Genomic DNA, 20,000 nt, shown 5'->3' with positions numbered 1-20,000 from the left:
ACACCATCACTCACCATCACAGCGCACCTATAAAAACACACACCATAATTCACTATCGCATAATCATACATCACTTTTCACTCACCATCACACGTCGTTACAGTATTTCATCACCATTATTTCACCTTTCATCATTATTTCACCACCACACTCCACCACATCACCGCAGTGGGAGTTACACAAGTAGTATATGCAGTCACACACCACACCGCACTGTCACTTGTCACTATTTGGCGGATCCGTCGAAATAAATTAGCCGTCACTTTGCAACTTTTTTATTCATTTTTCTATTTACTTACTTTTTTCGGTAGAATGAGCATTAAATTGGATGCTTTTCATCTTTTTTTTAATACATTTGACGTTTTTTTTTTTTCTTCATCCACTGTTAAAAAAAATGTGTCTACTGTTTGCTACTTCTTTTGTGTCTTCTCTTTCTCCTCCTCCTCCTCCTCCTCCTCCTCCTCCTCTTCCTCAACCTTCGCGACCTCCTATTCTATCCTATCTCAACATTATGGCAGTATAGTAGAACCAACACAAGTATCCCAACAAGTCTGCTACTGCTTGGCTTTTCTTTGTGTTCCTCCAATATTCAGTTCAGTTCATTCACAGCGTTCATTAGCCATATGGATGCGAAAGTAGATTCATTCCTATGCTTCACGTCATAATAACGCGGCTGGGTGCGTTAAATAAACCATTCCGGACAGACCCCTTGTGTGATTCATTACCTAAAAACAATATCTAGTCATGAACATTCTAGTATGATACATAATACATTGCTTCCTCTTACTCTTCCTCCTCCTCTTACTCTTTCTCCATCTCCTCCTCCTCCTCCTCCTCTTCTTCTTACTTCTCCTCCAGGCAACAGATACGATCACGCTAAATGTTTACTTGGCAATCCACTTCTCGATGGTACACGTGTTAAAGCTGACAGTCTGACCTGCTTGTTTTTCTCCCCGTGTGATCTTAAAACCTGCTGCCTTCAAGAGCTTGCCATTAGCGGTAAGGGGATCTGGCTTACCACACTGCAACACTGACCACCACCACTACTACTACCACCACCAACAGTTCCTTCCACCCACCATTACTCCTCACTACCCACCACCACCACCACCACTACTGTCACTGCCTCTGAGCCATAAACACACACGCACGCACTGACATTATCATCAAAGGAAGATGGAGTGAAAATAAATCATGCCCAACTTTGAAGCAGCCAGCGCGATGTAACAGTTGGCGTCTTGAGTGAAGCAAGGATAAATAAATTGAAATATATATGTGAGTGAAGCCAGTGGAGAGAGAGAGATGGGGGGAGGTGCAGAGAGAGAGAGAGAGAGAGAGAGAGAGAGAGAGAGAGAGAGAGAGAGAGAGAGAGAGAGAGAGACAGAGAGAGATAGATAGACAGACAGACACACACACACACACACACACACACACACACACACACACACACACACACACACACAGATAGACAGAAAAAAAATGTGGATGTAATGAAAAGTAAAGAATATGAAAAGATGAACAATGAAATGAAGTTAAATAGATGAGGAATAAAAGAGAGAAAGATAAATGAGGAGAATTAGAAACTGAAAAATAAAACTAAACAAACTTAAATAAGACTAACACAAACTAGGAAATGCACTTGAAAATATAAAGAAGAAATAGATCAGATGAAAAAGGTAAAGAAGAAAAATAGATAAAAGGAAGAAGAGTAAAAGAAATGCATTAAAAGCCAAAACATAAATAGAGAGCTTAAGAAATACAAATACAACAAATAAAATACAAATAAATAAAGATGAAAAAAAGAGAATAGCAAAATAAATGAAAGTAAAGGAAAATGAAAAGATAAAAAAAGTAAAAAAAAAAGAAAAAAGAAAAAGACAAATAAAAGAGACACAAATCCACAAACACCAGCCACATCACCCACCACAAAAGAAAAATAAATAAATAAACAAAAAAAAATCCTGCAACATTTCTCTTTTTTTTTTTCTCACCCACCACCAAACCAACCTCAACAAACCTAATACCACGAATCATACACTCAAACACGCTTATCCTGCACTCAATTCCACTCAATTCCACCCGTGACACATTTACTCGCCCGCATCATGTCAATCACAACAAAACATTAGCATATGAACTCTTTTCTTTTTTTTTAAGGTAGAATCTTTTTTTTTTTTTTTTTTTTTTTTTTTGAAGGTAGAATCATCATCCACTTCACTGAGCCACGCCTCTTGCAGCTGACTCCACGAAGCAGCTGCACCTCATGATGTATACTTGTCATTCTCCTACCTCCCCTCTGAAGTGTTAATATGCTAAAGTCATTTGCACTTTTGTCTCTTAAATTCCATCATTACTCCCTGAAAAAAGAACTTCAAACACACACACACACACACACACACACACACACACACACACACACACACACACACACCTAGAATTATTTAGCAAGATATAGTTTCATTAAATTTCAAGACATCTCCCCATTTTCTCTTAGCTTACTCCCTCTGACCTGCAAGAGGGCTGGAAAATAAGTGGACTTTTATTCCTTATTTCACTCTTTACGTTGCTCTAGGCCAGCTTTCCCCTCTTACATAAAAAGAAGACCATAAATGAGAGTCTATAAACTGCATCCAAAAAAACACCAATCAGCTTGCTAGAAATAACAAAAAGATAAAGGGGGGCGGAGCTAAGGCAGTGTTTGGGAGGAGCTTGGTCAGGTTTGTTTTGGACGTGACATATACAACACCCAAGACAACACAGCGCCGCGTAACACTCATGACTATTCCTGCGTGGTATGCATAACGCAACTCAACACAGCACAACACCACACCGCACCACACAACACAAAGCCAGACTGGACGTGCTAAATTTGCAACAAGATAACTTCATAAAGCATAGTGGCTGAGAGAGAGAGAGAGAGAGAGAGAGAGAGAGAGAGAGAGAGAGAGAGTGCACTTGCTTTATTCATATTCCTAGCCACTCACACACTGAATTTTTTTTTCATATCTGTTCGCCTTTCTCCTTTCTCTCTCTCTCTCTCTCTCTCTCTCTCTCTCTCTCTCTCTCTCTCTCTCTCTTTCTGTTATAAGTGTAATTCATAATTCTTTTACTGTCCTTTGATTTGCTCTATCTGACCTTTCAAATGTTAATCTTCATCACTTCTACTGCCACACGCTCTCTCTCTCTCTCTCTCTCTCTCTCTCTCTCTCTCTCTCTCTCTCTCTCTCTCTCTCTCTCTCCTAAACATTTATTCGCATCGTTACCTTTTTATCACAGCTTTGAAATATAGATCCACCTTCTTGTCTGTCTGTCTGTCTGTCTGTCTGTCTGTCTGTCTACTTGTCTGTCTGCCTGTCTGTCTGCCTGTCTGTCTGCTTGTCTGTCTGCCTCTTGTTGTGCGTCCATCTGCCTGTCTGTCTATCCGTCCCTCGCTCTTGTATCTTTTCCTGCTTGTTTCAGTATTTTAATCAACCCTTAGTTTTTTTTGTTTTTGTTTTCTTGACACACTGGTCTTGGCAAGGTTTTCTCCTCTTTCTGACGTTGCCCTTCTGGTTTCCCTGCCACAAACAATCTCTGAGAGGCAGCGAGTGTACCGAGCAAGTCTCTCTTTCTCTAGAGCAGTGTACAAAGTTTCCTCCCCTTCTCCCTCTTTGCTTCTCCCTTTCTCCTGACTCCCCTCTCTCTTTTTCCTCCCCTTCTCCCTCTCTGTCTCTCCCTTTCTCTGACTCCCCTCTCTCTTGTACAATGTGTGTGTGTGTGTTTTTTTTTTTTTATCTTTTCAGCTCCTCCTACTGTGGATGTTTATTTCACTTTTGGTTCTTTTTTTCTGTTTAGCTGTTGACCTTTTTGGGGATTTGATGTTCTTTTTTTTTTATCTCTGTAGCTGCTTAGGTTTATTTTATTTTTTATTTTTTATATTTAGCTGCTGGCTCTTTTTTTATTTCATGTTTTTTTTTCTGCAGCCACTTGTGTTTTGTTTATTCTATTGTATTTAGCTTTTTTTATTATTTGTTGTTTTATTTTACGTCTATAGCCACTTGCCTCTTTTTGTGTGTGTTTTTTATTGGTGTGTTTGTTGATATTTGACTTTCATTTGTATGTATTTATTTAGCCATTGACTTTTTATCTATTTATTTCTACAACTGACATAACCCCCTATAACTTTTTCTTTTCAATTAAGGTGTGTTTCCAGGAAGGTCTCTTAAATAACTGTAGCTTATGAAACACAAGGTTAGGTAAGGTTAGGTTGAGTTGAGTTAGGTTGAGTAAGATTATTCTCTCTTCTCTTTCTGTGTATCCATGCATCTCTATTTATTTATCTACTTTTTATTTAACTTTTGACTTTTCTTCTGTTTGTTGCTTTTATTGCGTCCCTAACCACTTACCTATCCTCTCTTCTTTTTTTTTATTGGTGTATTTGACTTTCACCTGTATGTATTTATTTATTGATTGACCTTTTCTCTTCTCGCTTTATAACTGATATAACTCCCTATAACTCTTAAATAACTCTGGAGCTTACGAAACACAAGGTTAGGCTGAGTTGAGTTGAGTTGGGTTAGTTTAATAAGATTATTCTCCCTTTTTCTTTCTGTGTATCCATGCATCTTCATTTATTTATTTATCTATTTGTCTATTGTTATTATTTTGCATTGCTCTGAATATAACAAGAAAGAGCGACCATTGCAGTAATAGCGTGGGAATTGTGGAAATGATTTTAGAACAGTAATTACAGGTCTGATTTTTTTCTTTTTCAGGCGTAAAATATAATGCCTGTACAAATCGTGATGTACACAATTAAGGGACCAGCTGTGAAATGAAAGAACTCCATTAATTTGAAGCTTTGCAGAGAAAATGGCTAATGTTATTCCCGTGCCGTCCTTTACTTCCTTTACCTACATAAATGTTTGCTGTGGTCCATTCATCTGAAGCTCATCTAATGTAACCTAACTTCACCTAACCATTAATAACACCTAACTCGAGCTAACTTAACTTATCCGTGGTACAGTGGAACCAGGCGTGCTTTGGGGTCCGAGGGGTCTCCAAGCGCACGGGTTCGAATCCTGTCCACGGTCTGAGTGTAGGTTGGGCTTCCTCACTCGGGGCAAGGGTTTCCTAGCGGATGGGGTTTGAGATAGGAGATGCCCCCAAAAAATGTATCCCCTTTAGCCCAGAAATTCCCGTGAAAAGCCCACATGGTATAAATAAGAAAAAGAATCCAATATAAACTAATGTAACCTGACTTAACCCAACAATTTAACATAACACAAGCTAATTTGACTTTACTTAACCTAATCTAATTTAACCTAATCTAACCTCACCTAACATCAAACTGACTTAACCTAACCTAATTCAACATACACTTATCTAACTTAACAATCTAACGTAACATAAGCTAATCTGGCTTTACCTAACCTAATCTGACCTTACCTAATCAAAACGTAACCAAATTTAATTAAAAATGACCAAACCTAACTTAACCTCATTAAATATCACCTAACCTAAACTAACTTAACTTTGATATCCTTTCTATACAACCCAGCAACGTTAACAGCCTCAGCGATTGACAAGGATGCTTCAGTCAGTGTTGCCGTATCCTATCGCAGTGCTGTCTCTATCCTGGGGGATGGGGGAAGGAAGGCCACAGGGGAAAATAACAAGAGGAAAAGTCCAATGGGGGAATGAGAGAACAATATTTCATTCATTTATCTTATTTTATCTATTCATTTCATCCTACATGGGGGAAGGAAAGCCACGGGGGAAAATAGCTAGAGGAAGAGTCTAATGGGGGAGTGTATGAGGGAACGACTTTTCATTCATTTATCTTATCTATTTTATTCTATTTTATCTATTCATTTTGTCCTACGGGTGAAGGAAAGCCACGGGGGAAGGAAAGACACGGAGGAAAATAACTAAAGTGAGGAAAAGTCCAAAAAAGGAAGTGTATGAAGGGGGAGCTTTCTCATTCATTTATTCTGTTTACTTTACTATATTCTATTTATTTATCTTGTTTTACTTATTCATTTACTTGTCTATCTATTCATTTGTGAAGAGTCAAAACATTAGCATCACGGGATTGTCACAGTATTGATTGATGCACACACAGGCTGAATCCCACACTGACCTAACATGGCTCTGGGAAATAGAAAAAAAAAATGTAAAAAGAAAAGAAAAATAAAGAGGTAAGGAAATTTCAAGAGAACATGACACGACCACTTTTCGTCTTGAGCACACCACCAAACAGCGCGTGGTCGTCTCCTGCTGGTCGTGTCCCCCCTCAAAAAAAAAATCAGGTTCCACGACAGGAAAACTAGAGAACATGCTCCTGTAAGGGTGTGAGTGGCAAGGGAAATGTTTGGCGGAATGTTTTGGAGACGGAAGGTTGTGTCAGAAGGCCGCCTGGGTTCAGAGACACTTCGCGACACAAGCTTCTACAATATTTTCCCATTACAGTACAGTGGAACCACGCGCGCTTTGGAGGCCGAGAGGTCACCAAGCGCAAGGGTTCGAATCCTGGCCACGGTCCGAGGGTAAGATGGCATTCTGGGTAATACTTCCATAACGGATTGGTTTTCAGATAAAAGGTACCCAAAAATACCTCCTTAACCCCTTCAGTACCAGGACGCGTTTCCATATTCATTCTGGTGACTATTTGGTGATTTTCTACAGCTTCAGGAACTCATGTGGGGGATTGAAATAGTGAAGACTGGCTATTAATCTCCTGATCTCCATAGACCCTTCCTAATGTCAATAAAATGGTCTAATCGTAAACATACCTCAAGATAAAAATGTCCCGATACTGAAGGGGTTAACTAAAAAGTTCTCGTCAAAAGCCAATATTGTATAAAATAAAACTGTAATCAAGTATTTGGGTTTCAGACAGTCACCGGCCACCTACTGTTGTGTAATTAACCCTTTTCCTCCTCTACAGTCTTTACCATTATCATAAACAACTTCCAGAACATTTTTTTAATGTTTCAACTCTCTGATCGTGACGCGGCTTTAAAAAATTCCATGAAATCTTTCTAAGCGCCTACATGAAGGAAATGGGTGAGAAGAATAGTTTATTTATTTATTTTTTTTTTTTTTACAATTTCTAGTCAGTGTAATGTTTGGAAATGTCTGCAGCATGAGAAAAAATGTCCCAGATTAGTTAGTGATTAATGGGCGATGTGTAGCAATGAAAGGGTTAAAAAATGTAATACTTTTATAGCTTAGGAAACATCGGATCAACTCCAAATAAACAAAACAGATAAACAGACAAACAATAGGAAAAACACAAAAAATTAACACACAATAAAACAATAAAAATAGTTACATAAAGAAACATAAAAACAACTCTAATAACAATAAATTTCAGAAAAGAACGTAATTTTTCTCTTTTTCTCTTCCTTTTCATCTTAGGTTTTCTCGCTCGCTTGGTATTAGTGAGGACTCGCCACACACACACACACACACACACACACACACACACACACACACACACACTACCTATTATGGACTGGCCGGGCACCTAATCAGCCTCCTTCAATACTCACTAATCAATGGCTGCCTTGAAAACCATTACTTGTATCGAACCACCGAGATGGGAAAGCTAGACCCAATGCAGTGATTTATGCTCTCTCTCTCTCTCTCTCTCTCTCTCTCTCTCTCTCTCTCTCTCTCTCTCTCTCTGTTCTGTGACTTGAACTGTTTAAAAAGATAAGGATCAAGACATTTTTGGAACTTAATTGACTATTTTTTTACTAATATCTTTTTGGTAGTGGTAAACTGAACGAATCTCTCTCTCTCTCTCTCTCTCTCTCTCTCTCTCTCTCTCTCTCTCTCTCTCTCTCTCTCTCTCTCTCTCTCACCCTTGACCTAACTCATTAAAAACATAAATAAATATAACGTTTATATTCCACATGATGTAGAAATTTGAACTAAATGTGGAAGTCAGCGTGTGTTTACTAAGCTTACAATAATTCAATACAACACTGCTCGCTGGTGGGTGTTTGAAGCAGAAGCAGCAACACTCACTTGTGAAAATGCAGCATCATGATTTTAAGCACAGAAGTGTATAATAAGGATTGCCCAGTGAATGTGCTAATACAATGGTAAGAATATACATTTTTTACGTGTGTGTGTGTGTGTGTGTGTGTGTGTGTGTGTGTGTGTGTGTGTGTGTGTGTGTGTGTGTGTGATGACAGAAGGGAAATTATGTTGTTCTATTATTGTCATTTTTTTCGCTTCTGTTTTTTGTTTTTGTTTTATCTTTTTTTTTTCTTTCGTGTTTATTTGGTGATTGAATTAAATGTTAGCACTGTTTATTGTTTTTTTTTCTTTTATCTAATTTCTCTTTATTAATTTATTTTCTTGGTGGTGTTGATTTGAAAAGGCCAAAAAATGAAAAGAAAAGAGAGAAAAGTCATAATGTTACGATTACTTTTCTTTTTACTTATTCACTTTTTTTTTTTTTTTTGCATTTAACTTCATTACTTTTTTTTATTTTTCCAGTGGTCATGTTTACTTGAAATGACGAAAACAAAAACAAAACAAAAAACAAGGAAAAAAATCATTGTCATCGTGTGTGTGTGTGTGTGTGTGTGTGTGTGTGTGTGTGTGTGTGTGTGTGTGTGTGTGTGTGTGTGTGAGGCGAAACAGTTATCTTCACATCAATTTCTCGTTTTCTCTCACTTTGTTTTCCATTTTTTTTTTTTTTTTTTGCTCGTCTGTCAACTTTTCCTGTGTTCATCTTGGCAACAATAATAATTCCACACCCGCGGCGATGTGTTGCGTTGTGTTGTTTGGCGTGTTCTGGTGTGTTCTGGTGTTTCCTACGTGGTGTTGTGTTCGTTGGTGTGTTGTATTGTGGTGTGGTGTGGTGTGTTGTGTGTTGTACTGTGTTGTGTTGTGTTCTGTTGCTCCCCGTGTTGTGTTGTGTGGTGTTGTGGTGTTGTATGTTGTGTTCTTTGGTGTATTGTGTTGTCTGGTGTTGTGTCCTGTCCTTTCTATGTTATTTTTGTGCTGTGTTGCGTTGCTGTGTTGTATTGTATTGTGTTATGTTATGTTGTGTTGTCTGTGTATCGTGCTGTGTTGTCTTGTATAGCTGGTTGTGTTGCGTTGTACTGCGTTCTGTTGTGTTGCTAGCTGTGTTGTGTTCTGTTGCTCCCTATATTGTGTTGTGTTGTTTGGTGTGTTGTGTTGTGTTTGGTTGTGTTGTGTTGTTTGGTATGTTGTGTTTGGTTGTATAATATTGTGTTTGGTTGTGTTGTGTTGCTTCCTGTGTTGTTTGTCTGTGTTGTGTTATGTTGTACTGTGCTGTGTTGTACTGCTTTGTTTAGTATATTGCTGTATTGTATTGTCTGTTTGAGTTGTGTTGTGCTGCTTACTGAATTGTGTTGTGCAGTGCTGCATCAAAACACAGCAGCCGAGGATGACAGCCTTCAGAATACGACAGGACAGCGTTTGTGTGTTTGTTCATTTTGCTGTTTGTTCTCCTGCACACGCTCAATATCAAGACTACCGTGATGGCAACACTGTGCGTCAAATCATGAGAGCCTTCCTTTGTTACCAATCTGTACGTCTGTCTGTCTGTACGTCTGTTTGCCTGTCTGTCTGTCTGTCTGTCTCTCTTTAAATGTCTGCCTGTTATTTCCTTTCCTTTTCATTAATATTTGTGTTTCAGTCAGCATTTTTCTGTGTTTACATATCTATTTATTTTATTTGTCTGTCTCTTCACTTCTGTTGTCTGCATTTGTTTATCTCTCAGTCTGTTTGTGCTTTTTTTTTATTCCTTCCGGACTGTTTATCTTTTTTTTTTTGCATATTTCTGTTCATCTGTCTTTTGCATGTCTGTGTTCTTTTGTCTTCTTACACGTGCTTAATTGTCTTTTTTTTTGTCTGACTCTTTCGGCGTGTCTGTCCTTCTGTCAGTTTTCATGTTTACTAGTCTCTTTCAGTCATTATCTGTCTATCTATCAATACATCTATCAATATATCAATCTGCACCTCTCTTCCACTCCTTATCTATCCACCAACCTACATATTTATCCACTTGCATCCTTCTTTCACACCTCAAGACGCTGACAGACCTCCTTTCTTCCTTCCCATCCCTCTTGAACACACCACCAGTCATTATCTGTCTATCTATCAATAAATCTATCAGTCTGTGCCTCTCTTTCACTCCTTATCTGTCCACCAACTTACATATCTATCCACCTGCATCCTTCTTTCAAACCACTAGACGCTGGCAGACCTCCTTTTCTCCCTCCCTAGCCCTTCCTCCCACCACTAGTTATTATGTGTCTATCACTACATCTATCAATCTCTCTTTCATTCCTTATCTATCCACCAACCTACATATCTATCTACCTGCATCCCTCTTTCACACCACAAGACGCCGGCAGACCTCCTTTCTCCCTCCCTAGTCCTTCCTCCCACCACCAGTCATTATCTGTCTGTCTATACCTACATCTATCAATCAGCACCTTTCCTCCACTATTTATCTATCCACCAACCTACATATCTATCTACCTGCATCCCTCTTTCACACCACAAGACGCCGGCAGACCTCCTTTCTCTCTCCTCAGCCCTTCCTCCCACCACCCAGCCCCACCAAGCCAGGATGCAGCCACGGACGCAATGAAAACCCCACGTACTCAGCTCTTGTGGTTTGTGACACGTGACTGTTGCTTGGTTTGCATAATTCAGGCCAAAGTTGCTCTGCCTCAACTCTTGCTCCTCCCCTCTCTGCTTGCCTGCCTGCCTCCTTCCTGCCCTCCGTGCTTCCTCGCCTCCTTGCTGCCTCCTTGCCTCCTTGCCTCCTTCTCCTCCTCTGCTTGCTTCCCTGCTTGCTTACTAACCTAAGAGCTCTCGCGGGAAGGTCCGGAAGGGTCTTAACCGTGTGTTTTTTTTTTACGTTAATGCAGCTCAGTGAACGCCCACAGACTCACACACACGCGCACGCACATACACACACACACACACACACACACACACACACACACACACACACACACACACAGGACCTTTGGCAGAGGGGAGAAGTGTGGTAAGATTTTTAAATGTTAGTAAAAAGAATGAATATCAGTTAAGTCTATTTTTTTTTTTTTTCCTTTTTCCTTTTCTCTTCTGGTTCGATATGGTTTTATTTTATTTCTAGCTTGTGTGATTTTGTGTGTGTTATCTGAAGAGCATGTGGAAAGGTTTGTAAAAAGTTTTAAGTTTTTTTCAGCTGTTGGTAAGATACTGAATACCTGTTAAGACTTTTTCTCTTTCCTTTTTTCACATTTTACGCGCGTTGTGTGTGTGTGTGTGTGTGTGTGTGTGTGTGTGTGTGTGTGTGTGTGTGTGTGTGTGTGCTGAGTGTGATGTGTAAAAATCATGCTAGTTGACTTCACGAGAAAGGCTTAACTCCTTCAATACCATGACGCATTTCCACATTCCTCTACAGCTTTAGAAACTTATGTGGGAGGATTGAAATAGTGAAGACTGTGGCCATTAATCTTCTGACCTTCATAGACCCTTCCTAATGTCAATAAAATGGCCTAATCATACACAAAACTCTAAATACAAATGTGTCCCAGTACTGAAGGGATTAAGCAAGACTGAAGAATGATCAGAACAGGAAATATAATGGATCACTTTCTTGTTGTGTTTCAGTATTGGTGATGCGCAACTCTGCATTTATCAGCTTCCCGTAAATGACAACAGATAAACCTTTGAATCCTGGCCAGTCTTTCTCTCTTCGTGTTCTATTTGCCAGCACTGCAGCGAGTCGTGTCTGCAAATCTTTGTCAATGGCTTTCGTTAACGTTCCACTCAATCAGCATGAAAGGCGCGCAGGTTCAGAAATACGCCATAACACGAGTACAAGGGATTACAAAAGGATAAGAGACAACAGCACACCTTTGAATCCTTCCTAAGCCCAGCTGATTAATTGAAGCCGCCACTACCTGCACCAACACTCACGTAAACAGAAGAGCGTGGTCACGGACAGACTTCCCTCACACCTCACTCCCCTCCACTGCTTAGCGTCTGTCCTCCTAACCCTGCATGTTGATGGAAACTTAACCTAACCTAACCTAACCTTATTCCTCACCCTCACGGTCGTATTCAGAAACACTTTACTCTCTCACCAAGACTATTTTCTAAGGCCACAGAGATGACTGGTCGGGTTCTGAGGAGAGTATTTCCTTAACGCAGAATTCACGTTAATTTGTCACCGCAACCATTAAAACACTCTGAAAAACCAGCGTACCTTTAACTAGAATCTTTACAAATAGTGGCAGTGTGTCGTGGAAGTGTCTTAGGATAGGAACCACACTTCTGCTTCTTTGCGCCTCCCCTCATAACCCTGTGATCTACTGGGATCCAAACCTAACAACCTAATCTCGTTTTCCCTTCTACTTCCCTCATAACCCCGTGATATGCTGGGATCCCGACCCAACCTAACCAATATTACGACTATATTTGGCACTGGTCAGACCGCATCTTGATTATGTGGTACAGTTCTGGTTTTCACATAAGAAGGATGTATGTCTGTTAGAATCAGCGAAAAAGAAGGATGTGTAAAAAAGATATAGGGAATGAGAAATATTTCCTAGGAAGCGAAATTGAAGAAACTAAATTTGCATTCCTTAGAGAGACGTAGGTTAAGAGGAGGCGCATTTTCCTGTTTTTTTTTAATGTTCTTAAGTAACCTAACACACCTCACTCCTCTCGTAACCCTGTGATATACGGAGGGCCTAACCTAACTTTAAGCTAACCTAACAATTGCCAGGCTTCACAGAGAGACCGTTAGGGCATTAGGGAGACATGAGAGAAAGGTAAACATTGAACCCTTTCACAGTGATTTGCCACGTTTCCTTTAATCACGAACCAAAGAGAGGCATCTAAATACAATACCAGGTAGAAAGTGGAAAATCTGTTCTCTTTTCGAATTTCCTTCTTTCTTGTGGATGCTTATGATCAAGATTTCACGCGTTGCTTTTAGTGGTGTGAAGTGCTGGTCGTCACGGTGGAAAGGTTAGAAATCACAGTGAGAATAAAAGAAAGGTGACTGCAAATGTAGGTGTGCTTCCTTTTGCTGTTTTCTTTTTATATACGTGATTTTATTTTATGTGAGAAGCAAATCTGGTCAAGGGCAACAAAAAATTAAAGTAAACTAAAAAAAAAAAAAAGGCCCACTTATATGGCAGTCCCCCAGCAGGTCAAAGTGAATTAGCCAAAGGAATGGGATAAGTTACTGCCTGTGTTTTGAAGGTAGTGGGTGTACATCGGTAAAAGGGTTAAAATTCAAAGTGGGAATGAAATAAAGAGCGCTTCAAATATAGGTGTGCTTCCTTTTGCTGTTTGTATGTGATTTTTTTTTTTTTCTTAAGAGATGTCTGGCCAAGGGCAACAAAAAACGAATTACGCTAAAAAAAAAGACCCACTTACATGCCAGTTTCCCAGCAGGTTCAAGAGAATTAGCCAAAGGAATGGGATAAGTTACTGCCTGTGTTTTGAAGGTAGTGGATCATTCACATAGATGACTTTTATTCCTTCTCCCTTACACCTTCCCCATTTTCTATCGACGCTTTCACACTTTCTTCTCCTCTTCTTCTTCTTCTTCTTTGTAAACTCTCCCCACATTTTAGCATAAGGATTAAACTAAAAAAAATCCCCACTTACATGCCAGTCCCCCAGCAGGCCCAAGAAAATTAGCTCGAGGAATGCGATAATTACTGCCAGTGTTTCGATGGTAGTGGATGCACAGAGTCGACATAGTTAGCTGACATACATACGAGCAGTGGTTGTGGCGAGGTTAATGACATGAAGGAGAATTAAAATGGAAATAGTAGGTAGATAGATACGCTTCATACTGTGAAAGGCATTATGTACACCTGATGACTTCTTGAAATTTCCTTTATTTTCCTATGCTGTCTTCTTACGTGTTCATAGTCATCATCATCATCATCATCAGCCTCTATAACTCCACAATACACATCATTCCCAGCTTTCCTTCATCCACCTTCCAGTCACTCCATGCGTCTATTACAGGCAGCCCAGGCAACCCTTCCACCTCATCCTTCCATCCACTTTAGGATATCGTGGGAGTAAAAGCTTACCTGCATTTTACCTGTACCTGTGTTTACCTGGGAGAGTATTGGTCACTTTTTTGCACCTGAGGATTCTGTGCTCTCACCGTCACTCTCACTCTCTCTCTCTCTCTCTCTCTCTCTCTCTCTCTCTCTCTCTCTCTCTCTCTCCACTCTCATCCATCTTTTGCAGCTCTCCATCACCACTCTCACCTCTTTTCCATCTTTTTCTCTCTTGTATATCCTCCTCCACCTCCTCCTCCTCCTCCTCCTCCTCCTCCTCCTCCTCCTGCTCCTCCACTGACCTACCCTCACCTTTATCCCTTCTCCCCTCTTCTCCTCCTCCTCCTCCTCCTCCTCCTCCTCCTCCTCCTCCTCCTCCTCCTCCTCCTCCTCCTCCTCCTCCTCCTCCTCTTCCTCGTCCTCCTGCAGCCACCCTCCATCACTCACCCACTCTCACTTGCTCCCCTCTTCCCTATCACCCCTCTCACACCTGCCTCTCTCTCACCTGTTCTCTCATTTCCCCTCTCTCCCTCTCTCTCCCTGCCTCTCCAATCCACTCTGCCTTAACCTGCTCGCCCTTACCTTTCCAATCTCCTCTCACCGCCCTCTCTCTCCCTCTCTCTCTCTCTCTCTCTCTCTCACCTCACCTGCGCCCCTCTTACCTGTATATCTTGGTGGTGGCCTCCCGCTCCGCCGCCAGCTGTGCCAGGAGCCTCGTCCTCGCCTGCTGCACCGCCTCCAGCAGCTCCGTACATTGCTTCTCCACCTCCCCGGCCAGGCTGTCGCAGTGAGCCTGTGTGTGTGTGTGTGTGTGTGTGTGTGTGTGTGTGTGTGTGTGTGTGTGTGTGTGTGTGTGTGTGTGTGTGTGTGTGTGTGTGTGTGTGAGAGAGAGAGAGAGAGAGAGAGAGAGAGAGAGAGAGAGAGAGAGAGATAGAAAGAGAGAGAGAGAAAAAAGGATAGAGGATCGTGAGTGAGTGAGTGTGTGTGTGTGTGTGTGTGTGTGTGTGTGTGTGTGTGTGTGTGTGTGTGTGTGTGTGTGTGTGTGTGTGTGTGTGTGTGTGTGTGTGGGAGGGAGGGGAAGGTGGGGATGTTAATTAAGGTAAGGATTCAGACATGCTATTCGTATATCTCGACAGACAGACAAACAGACAGACAGACAGACACACAGACAGACACACAGACAGACACGCAGACAAACACACAGACAGACACACAGATAGACGCACTGACAGGTAGGCAGATAGGTAGACTCACAGACAGACGGAACACACACACACACACACACACACACACACACACACACACACACACACACACACACAAACTCTCTCTCTCTCTCTCTCTCTCTCTCTCTCTCTCTCTCTCTCTCTCTCTCTCTCTCTCTCTCTCTCTCTCTCTCATTTATCTTCATTCTTTATTTTTGCTTCATTCCTTCCTTTCTTCTCTTCCTTCTCTTATTTTCTAATATTCATGATTTATTTCTGACCTCCATTCATCTTCCATTTTGCAACTCCTCTCTCTCTCTCTCTCTCTCTCTCTCTCTCTCTCTCTCTCTCTCTCTCTCTCTCTGACCTTCCTGGCTTCCTATTTTTACTTTCCATAAACACACTCTCTCTCTCTCTCTCTCTCTCTCTCTCTCTCTCTCTCTCTCTCTCTCTCTCTCTCTCTCTCTCTCTCTCTCCACGTAACCCATCCATCATCATATTTCTGCAAGTCTCTCTCTCTCTCTCTCTCTCTCTCTCTCTCTCTCTCTCTCTCTCTCTCTCTCTCTCTCTCTCTCTCTCTCTCTCTCTCTCTCTCTCTCTCTCTCCTTGCTCTAATTAATCCTTACATTCAACACACTGCCTTTTTAAACACCTGTCTCCATCTTTAGTGCACCTGACAAGCTTCCCCGCACCTGTCCCCGCCACGCCGCCACACTCACGTTCACTCGGTCCTGGAAAGTCTTCAGGTTCGTGATCTGGGAGTGGGCAGACTTGGCGCGCCCCGATAGCTGCTGTAGAGATTCCGATAACTCAGCCTGTTGGGGAGAAAGAAAGGTGCAATTAGAATGGTGTTGAAATTTGATGATGAGAGATTCTTAGGTATATTTTAATGTTCTCTTTTTTTTTCTCTTTATAATTTTTTTCTAGAAACTAATTAACTTTCCGTACGAGTGAGGGGAAGTGTATGCGAGGGTATGACATGAAGAAGAATGAAATTAATGCCTGTCTTCCTCTTCCTCTTCCTCTTCCTCACGTGTTTTCATATTCATTCTGGTTACTATTTGGTGATTTAGTTCAGCTTCAGAAACTTATGTAGGGGGTTAAACTAGTGGTGGTTCTAGCCATTAATTTTCTAACCTCCATACACCCTCCTTAATGTTAATAGAATAGTCTAATTTTACCCAAATCTCATGGTAAAATTGCGTTCCAGTACTGAAGTGGTTAAGTTTGTAATGGACGAGGGAGGGGAAAAGTAGGAGCAGGGAAATAGGAAAGGAGTTAAAGTTTACTAATGAAAGCAAAGGCTGTGGTTTGTTTGGGGAGTTATGGTGTGGTTAGACGGGTTTTGAAATGTTCTAGGTTAAGTTTGTAAGGGCGGAGAGGGAGGGGAAAAGTAAAAGCAGGGAAGCAGTGAAGGATGTTAAAGTTTACTAGTGAAATCGAAGGTATGGTTTATTTTGAAAGTTATGGTGTGGTTAGACAAGTTTTGGGATATTCTGGATTTGAGTTCGTAAAGGGGAAAGAGAGGGGAAAAGTAGGAGCATGGAAGAAGTAGAGTAGGAAGTACAGTTTACTAAGAAAATCGAAAGTGTGGTTTATTTTGAGAGTTGTGTTGTGGTTAGACGGATTTTGAGATGTTCTTCTGGCTTAAGTTTGTAAAGGGGAGAGGGAGGGGAAAAGCAAAAGCATGGAAGCAGAGAAGGCGTTGCACTTTGCTAGTAGAAACGAAGGTGTGGTTTGTTTTCCCAGTTGTGGTGTGGCTAGAAGGGTTTTGAGACGTTCTTCTGGGTTAAGTTTGTAAGGGGAGGGAGGAGGGAAAGCAGATACGGGCAAGAAGTTACTAAAATGATCACCTATTTTAATTCTATTCGTTTTTCATCTTTTTTACTGTTTTCCGGTTATAAATTAAAGTATCACTGGAAAGGAGGTTTGCGAGAGAGAGAGAGAGAGAGAGAGAGAGAGAGAGAGAAAGGCTCCAGTTTCTATCAACACTTTTCCAAGAATTATTTTGTTTTATACTGGCAGCTTTTCAGTGTTGGTGTATTACGACTTATTAACTTTCTCTCTCTCTCTCTCTCTCTCTCTCTCTCTCTCTCTCTCTCTCTCTCTCTCTCTCTCTCTCTCTCTCTCTCTTTCTTTTTCTTTCTTTTTTTGCTCTATCCTCTTTTCTTCACTCCTTTATACTCGTTTCTTTATTTTTCATTCCTCCTTTTACTTTTACTCTCTCTCTCTCTCTCTCTCTCTCTCTCTCTCTCTCTCTCTCTCTCTCTCTCTCTCTCTCTCTCTCTCTCTCTCTCTCTCTTTATATTTATTTTGTTACGTTTCTTTTCCTTCCACCTTTCAATTTTTTCCTCCTCATTTTACTGTTATTTCCCCTCCTTTCTTCCTTCCTTCCTAGCTTTATTTGTATTATCCTTCCTTACTTTTTCTCCTTTCTTTCTCTCCTCTTCTTTCCTTCATTCCCTTACACTCACTCTCTTCTCAAATTTCTTTCTGACCTTTCTCTCTTTTCCTGTCACATTTTATTCAGGTTTTTCCTATTTTCTTTTATATTCGTTCATCCCTTCGTTATTTCTTTTCCTTTTCCTTGTTCTTTTCATTTTTTGCTTTTACTTTCTTCTCTAATTTTCCTTACTTTATCATTTTTTTCTTCCTATATTTTTCATTATCTTTTCTTCTCCTCTCCTCTGTTTCCTCTTTTCACTTTATTTTCCTTTCTTTCCCTTCTTTCTTTTATTACTTGCATTTCTTTCCCTTTCTTCTATTCCCTCCGTTTCTCTTCACTCATATTCTCTCCTCTCCCTTTCTCTCTCTTATCGTCTCTCTCTCTTTCTCTCACATCTTTGTCCTGCTCCATTACCTTCATCCTCTCATCCTCTTCCTCCACCTCTTCCTCTTCCTCTTCATCTTCCTCTTCCTCCATCACACAAACACTTATTTCATAGTTTCTCTTTATTCTCATTTACTCCTCCTCTTCCTTTTTTTTCTCCTCTTGCTTCATCTCTACCATCCTGTTTTCCTCCTCCTCCTGTTCCTCTTCCTCTCCTGTCTTCCTTCTCCTCTTCTTCCAATGTGTACATCAAAAGTAACTGAACATAATTTCCTAGTTTCTTTTTTATTATCATCTACTTTTCCTCTTCCTTTTTTTCTCCTGCTTCATCTCCACCATACTCTATTCCTCCTACTCCTCTTCCTCTTTCTCTCCTCCTCCTCCTCTTCTTTCCTTCTCCCACCAAAAAGCAACTTACTATCATCTTCTCTTCTTTCTTTTTCTCCTCCTACTTCATCTCCACCATCCTCTCTTCTTTCCTCCTCCTTCTCCTATTTCTCTTTATTCGTTTCTCTTTACTTTCACCTACTCTTCCTCTTCCTTTTTTTTTATTTCTCCTCCTACTTCATCACCACCATCCTCTCTTCTTTCCTCCTCCTCCTCCTCCTCCTCCTCCTCTTCTTTCCTCCTCCCAGCACAAGCAACTGAACATAATGCACGAGTTACCGCAAAAATCTAAAATGCAAAGCTGCTAATAAAAATGTTTACACTTCGTCAATCGTATACAAAGAGAGTAATTAACCTCCGGCTCGGAACAAATGTCACCTTGTCATGCAGGTGAAAGGGGGGGACGCTTCAGTGTTAATTGGAGGTGGGGAGAGGGGAAGAGAAGGTCAGGGGAGAGAGGGATGGAAGGGAGAGGGGTGACAGAATATGATGAGGGGGTGGTGGTAGTGGTGGTGGTGGTGGTGGGCAAGGAAGAGGAAGAGGAACAGGAGCACAGGTGATAAAGGAACTGAAATTAGATAGCTGACAGGTATAAAAAAAAACAGGACAGGTTGAATAGAGGGACAAATTGTAGTGAGAGAGAGAGAGAGAGAGAGAGAGAGAGAGAGAGAGAGAGAGAGAGCAATTGAGTGACGAAATGAGTTAATTGACAGATGAGTGACAGGTGAACCAAGCTGCTGCTGTAATGAAGAGGCGGACCAGCAAGGAGAGGGAGAAAGGAAACACTGAATAAGAGCAAACAGGTAAATAAACAACGGGGCGCATAATTAAGACAGGTGAGGGCAACAGGTGCTCAGGTGACAGGAAGGACAGGATTGGGAGAAGCAGTTAAGTGAGACAAGTGTGACAGAACAGCCAGGTGAAGATGAAATAATTGACAGGTTATTAAAGGGAAATTAGATGAATATAGACAGCCATCAAGGGTATAACTGAATTGGATAGACAGACACACGGGACAGATAACAGTAAGCTTGATAGACAGTTGGACATTAAAGAGACAGGTATAATCAAATAGGTAGACAAGGATGAAAACAGTAACAGATACACACGTAGACAGCGTAGACAGATAAGATGAAATTAGACGAGTATGCTGAGATTGAATTAAAACAAGACTGGCAAATAGACAGATGAGATCAAATTAAACACACACACACACACACACACACACACAGAGAGAGAGAGAGAGAGAGAGAGAGAGAGAGAGAGAGAGAGAGAGATTAAACAGAAAGCAGTAAAACGAAAATGCAAGGTAAAGAATCACACCTTTCTCTCTCTCTCTCTCTCTCTCTCTCTCTTACATAAAAAAAACGTTAAAAAATCAACTACCTGCACAAATAAACAAACTAAATCAAACAAAAACAAGAAAGATGATAGAAATTGAAACAAAAAAAAACATAAAGAAGAAAAGACAAAAATAAACAAATAAAAAGGAAATGCAAGGTAACACAGATAACA

General features: G+C 40.7%; 1 protein-coding gene across 2 annotated transcripts in view; it reads right to left on the bottom strand.

Moving 5' to 3' along the window:
• LOC123511418 (E3 ubiquitin-protein ligase TRIM9-like) overlaps nucleotides 1-20,000 on the bottom strand; it is a 185,318-nt gene that overhangs the window by 32,311 nt on the left and 133,007 nt on the right. For both annotated transcript variants that reach the window (XM_045267285.1, XM_045267286.1), the window contains exons 2-3: nucleotides 15,988-16,083; nucleotides 14,726-14,856 (exon numbers count right to left, since the gene is read on the bottom strand). In XM_045267285.1, coding sequence (XP_045123220.1) covers nucleotides 14,726-14,856; nucleotides 15,988-16,083 — 227 coding nt within the window. The remainder of the gene's footprint in view (nucleotides 1-14,725; nucleotides 14,857-15,987; nucleotides 16,084-20,000) is intronic.

This window comes from Portunus trituberculatus, chromosome 31 (genome assembly GCF_017591435.1).
Source record: "Portunus trituberculatus isolate SZX2019 chromosome 31, ASM1759143v1, whole genome shotgun sequence".
Taxonomy (NCBI): Eukaryota; Metazoa; Arthropoda; class Malacostraca; order Decapoda; family Portunidae; genus Portunus; species Portunus trituberculatus.
This window is presented reverse-complemented; position numbering and strand designations above follow the sequence as displayed.